Source organism: Rhincodon typus, unplaced genomic scaffold (genome assembly GCF_021869965.1).
Source record: "Rhincodon typus isolate 14 unplaced genomic scaffold, sRhiTyp1.1 hic_rhity00005008, whole genome shotgun sequence".
Taxonomy (NCBI): Eukaryota; Metazoa; Chordata; class Chondrichthyes; order Orectolobiformes; family Rhincodontidae; genus Rhincodon; species Rhincodon typus.
The window spans coordinates 3,576-8,903 of record NW_025970646.1 but is presented as its reverse complement, the minus strand read 5'-3'; the positions used below and the strand labels follow the sequence as shown (position 1 = coordinate 8,903).

The window sequence follows — 5,328 nt, the reverse complement described above, 5'->3', positions numbered from 1 at the left end:
TGTGTGTGATGGGGGAGTGTGAGTGTGTGTGATGGGGGAGTGTGAGTGTGTGTGTGAGTGTGAGTGTGTGTGATGGGGGAGTGTGTGTGTGTGTGTGTGAGTGTGAGTGTGTGTGATGGGGGAGTGTGTGTGTGTGTGAGTGTGTGTGAGTGTGAGTGTGTGTGATGGGGGAGTGTGTGTGAGTGTGAGTGTGTGTGAGTGTGAGTGTGTGTGAGTGTGAGTGTGAGTGTGTGTGATGGGGGAGTGTGTGTGAGTGTGAGTGTGTGTGATGGGGGAGTGTGTGTATGTCTGTGAGTGCGTGAGAGGGTGAGTTCCATACGTGAACAGGTGAATCACTAGGCCGAGACTGAAGCCTGGGGCCTCTCCTGCTGCGTGATCGGGCTAACCGAGGCCTCGGCCTGGCCCGATATCGGGGTGTGTTGCTGACGTTACGTGGTGTCACTCACCGCGCGCATGTTGAGTGCATCGAGGTCCAAGTTATCCGGGTTCAGTTGGAGCTTCTGGAAGAGCTCGCGGAGTGTGGTCTTCTTCCCACCGGTCTCCTGGACCACCCGCTCCAAATCCTGCTCGTACGTTTTCCGGATGAATTGCAGGAGGTTCCTCTGGTTCATGCAGGCTGCCGCGTGGATATGGGTGTCTACCTGTCAGACACAGAGGGAGGGATATTCCCAGATGCTAGAGGGGACAGTCACCAACTACACCGTATATAGGACATCGTACTTCAGGTACACTCTTTATCCCATGTCCCGTGAGGGACATCCTTTATTTCACAGAGTCGCGGAACTTCAGCCCATGGCACCGATACTGGCTCTGCATTACCTGTTGCCAATTTCGTACTCAATCTCCCACACGCTACCACTGTCCAAATAACCGTCCCCTCTTGAAAGTCTGAATTTATCGTCGGGAGGGAGCCTGAGCTTGGGGGCGTGAGGGGTTCGTGTTGTGGGTCGGCCAGCAGACAGAGAGAGAGAGGTTAGGCTCGAGGGTCATGCACAGACTGTATCTTTTCAATTCTCCCGCGCTGTAGGCCGTGGATTGGAATGGGAAAACGTCACAGGTTATAGAGGGGGGTCGGTGCACCTTCTCAAAGCAAGATGCCATCATTCATTGGAAACAGTGTATACAATGCTGCCTGGTTAAGCAGTGGAGGGGTGTTGGGGCAGGAGAGGAGGGGAGGTTACTGCCGATCACCTGAAGCCAAGAGTTGAGCGCAAAGGAAGACTCCACTGGTGACGAGGAGCTGATTGATAACTGATCACCATCATACTGACCAATGACGAAGGGCTTCTGCCTGCCAACCGCGACGTGATTGGCTCTCAGATAGGTGTGCAGCTTGTGGGAGTGAACGATGCGGCCGGGAGCTCCAGAAAGGGAGAGTTTTATCCTTTGCTGCAGCAAAACAAAAAGCCTGGAGAAAGCCGGTGCACTTTCTCTCACCTGTTGCTAAGAGCTGCGACCTTAAACCAGACTTTAAAAGATTTTTGTAACGAAAGAAACAGAAGTTGCTGGGAAATCTCAGCAGGTCTGGCAGCATCTGTGGAGAGAGAAATCAGGGTTTAACGCTTCGGTTCAGAACTGTGGAAGGGTCGCCGGAACCAAAACGTTAACTCTGATTTCCCTCCACGGATGCCGCCGGACCTGTTGAGCTTTTCCAGCAAATTCTGTTTTCGTTTCTGATTTCCAGCCTCCGCAGTGCTTTCGGTTTTAAAGAGGCTTTACCAGTTGTGAAACTGTCACTGTGTGCCTCCTGCAAGCCAGCGGCGAGGAGAGATCGGTGAGCAGCAAGCGTGGAGATCCCAAACGCATGATCTCAGTGAACCGTGGAGACAGGGACCATAGAACTGCCTTCTCAGTCTTTCAATCCATCCATAACACCAACTCCTTCCTTTTGTGTCTGTGTGTTTGTGTTTGTATGAGTGTGTGTGGGCAGGCTTTTATAAGGTGGTTAGTATTTAATTAGTCATTTAACTGAAATCCTCAGCCTCAGTCTCCTTCCTAGCATACATCTTCAATAAATTTCTGAGTTCTGAGGAAGGGTCACCGGACCCGAAATGTTAACTCTGTTTTTCCCTTCACGGACGCTGCCAGACCTGCTGAGCTTTTCCAGCAACTTCTGTTTTTGTTCCTGATTTACAGCATCCACAGTTCTTTCGGTTTTCGTCTTCAATAAGTTGTTGGAGAGGGGAAATGGATGGTTTTTTGGATAGAAATAGTGTGGAGGAGTATGGGAGAGTATAGTCATAGAGTCACGCAGCACGGAAACAGACCCTTCGGCCCAACCAGTCTATGCCGAACATAATCCCAAACTAAACTAGCCTCCCCCCCCACCACCCCACCTGCTCCTGACCCATATTCCTCCAAACCTTTCCCTATTCCTGTACTCATCCAAATGTCTCTTAAACATTATAATTGTACCCACATCCACCACTTCCTCGGGAGGTTCCTTCCACACGCGAACCACCCTCTGTGTATAAAAATTTACTCCTCGTGCCTTTTTTAAAATCTTTTCTCCTCTCACCTTAAAAATGAGCCCCTTGGTCTTGAAATCACTGCCCCCCCCCCCACCCCCCACAACCCACCCTAGGGAAAGGGCACCAATCACTAACCCTATCTACACCCCTCATGATTTTATAAACCTCTGTAAGGTCACACCTCCGCCTCCTACGCTCCAGTGAAAAAAGTCCCAGTGTATCCAGCCTCTCCCTGTAACTCAACCCTCGAAGGCCCGGCGACATCCTGGTAGATCATAAGTAATTATCTGTAGCTAGAAACTACTTGCTCGTCACAAAATAATGACAGTTTTGATAAGGACAGAGACCTGGTCTGTGCATTCTATTAATGTAAAAGGGAGGCAACTTGGAAATCTTTTTACTAGTTCCTTAACTTAGGTGACAACCCAGGGATTAGTGAGGCTTGATTTCAGGAGGGCTGTCCCAGTGAGGGGTAACAGTAAGTTGCTAACAAAAACAGAAATTGCTGGAGAAACTCAACTAGTTTGGAGGCATCTACAGAGGGAGAGAGAGAAACAGAGTTAATGCTTCGGGTCCACGACGACTCCTGTTTCTGTTTTAAATTGCCAACATGGCTAGTTCTTTGCGTTTTGGACAGTAAGGTTTGGTTGCTTTAATTAAACCCCCATCTCACCGTAACCTGCCCCAGTAGCCCCCAACGCTACCGCTCCCCCCCCAACTCTAACATGTGCCGTCAGTTGATCCTCTTTCCCCTCTTCTTGTGGTCACACTATCCACCTCGTGTCTGGTTTGGCTTCGAAGGAAAGGGGGTGAGGCGGGGTGGAGGGGAGAGAGAGTGAGATTGGGGAACGGGAGCGAGAGGAGAGAGAGAGAGAGAGAAAGAGAGAGAGAGAAACAGACAGAATTAAAGAGACAGAGGAAAACACAAACCGGGACAAAGAGAAACGTTGAGGCAGAGAGTGAAAGATTTAATTTGATTTGATTTATTCTCATCATGCGAACCTAAGTACAGTGGAAAGCTCTTGTTTTGCGAGCAATGCAGGCAGATCATCGCAAACAGGGACATTCAGGGTTGTAGAGTGCTCAGACAGAGCGAGGCGCTTGAGGTTATTAGCAGCACAGGGGCTGCGCAGAAACATCAATGTTATTTCAAGTTAGTGATGTCCACTCATCAGTCTACTCAGTGACAGAGATCGAGAGAGTGAAAGACAGAGGGAGGAAGACAGGGCAAGAGGTGGGAGATGGGGAGAAAGAAAGAGACGGAGAGAGAGAGAAAGGCACAGAGGAAAACAACAAGGGGGGCACGAAATGTCAGGCGCAGGGACAGAGAGAGAGAGAGGGGAGAGACGGATGGAGATAGAGAGATAAAGAGCGGGAGAGAGAGTAGCAAAGGCAGAGTTAATATTCAGGAGTCGATGCGCCTGCAGAGTTCTTAATTCCTCCTGAAGACACTATGTGACTCATCTCCTAACCTCACTCCCCACCCCCATTGGCCCATCCTCGAACACCCCCCGGGCCCCCCACCCCGAGCCACACCTTTACCTTGGCCACATTGTAGAAGTCACTGTGTGAGGCCACTAGCAAGTCAACAAACTCTTTCTTCTCGTTGACCAGCAAGTGGAGGTGGAACTTCGAGTTCAGGATCTTCAGTCTCTGGTTGCAATAGGTCTTCCTGCAAAGTATTAAACAGGAACGGAGGGAGAGAGAGAGAGACAGAGAGGGGAAGATATTGACTTTCTGGTCACATCAGTCTCCCTGCAGTCGGGAGAGGAACCTGCAATGGGACAGGGATGCGTTTGCACACAGACAGGCCTGTCCCTTTAAGGTAGCCCCGTAACGTCATGACAACGTGACTCCTTACCACAATAAAACTCCTCACCTCACCTTCAGCATTGTCGGCCCCAGAGGAGCGAGATTTGAACCCGTCTCCTCAGGGGTGTATGGGGGGTGGAGGGGGGGGAGTGTGGGGGGTGGGGGGGTGGCGTTTGCTAGCCCCATCACCATCTGACGTGGTCATGGTGACCATGGCAACTACCACTGGTTGCTGTAACAACCCATCTGGTTCACCCATGGCCTTCAGGGAAGGATCTCTGTTGCCCTTACCTGGCCTGGCCTACACGTGACTCCAGGCCCACAGTAATTGGGGTCGGCTCTGATTCACACCTTCAGTGCAAAGGCAACTTGAGACAGACAATGATTGCAGGCCTCCACCAGTACCACCACATCCCATGAATGAATAAACCGGGTTGCTAATAAACTTCAAGACATCCGCCTCAGTAAGGATCCCGTTTTTATGCGTTGGGCTGACAAAAGAGGAATACTCAGACCATATCGCACCGGCAGCGGTGTCTACAATCAAGAAGAGAGGGGATCAAATGGAAAGGAGGAACGGAGACGGAGAGAGAGAGAGAGAAGGATTCGGAGAGAGACAGACAGAGAAAGAGAGAGAGTGAGGGTGAGAAGAAAGAGAAGGACAAGGAAAAGGGAGAGAATGAGGAAGAGAGAGGGAGCGAAGGTGGACTGAGAGTACGTGGGATCATCAAGTATTGCCAAAACAGACCTCGTAGAGACTCACCAACGTCCTTCAGGAAAGGAACTCTGCCATCTTTAACTTGTCCAGTCTACACGTGACTCCAGACCCGCAGCGACGTGGATGACTCTGAAATGTTTGAGCTGGGCCCTCAGCTCGAGGGCGATTGGGATGGGCAACAAATATTGGCCTTCCCAGTGACTTCCAGCAGAATTATCATGCATTTCTGCCGGTGTACATTACATTGGAACAGCGTCCCTTTAAGAGGTAAGTCACATGACACTGGTGTGCCATTAGCCAGTGCTTTTGTGGGGGGGTGGGGGGGGG

At 50.7% G+C, this 5,328-nt stretch overlaps 1 protein-coding gene across 1 annotated transcript in view; it reads right to left on the bottom strand.

Annotated features, from left to right (window-relative positions):
• LOC125482013 (AMP deaminase 1-like) overlaps positions 1-5,328 on the bottom strand; it is a gene marked incomplete at its 3' end in the record, with an annotated part of 10,553 nt that overhangs the window by 2,717 nt on the left and 2,508 nt on the right. The window contains exons 3-4 of the mRNA XM_048593982.1: positions 4,014-4,143; positions 447-641 (exon numbers count right to left, since the gene is read on the bottom strand). Of these exons, the coding sequence (XP_048449939.1) occupies positions 447-641; positions 4,014-4,143 (325 nt within the window). The remainder of the gene's footprint in view (positions 1-446; positions 642-4,013; positions 4,144-5,328) is intronic.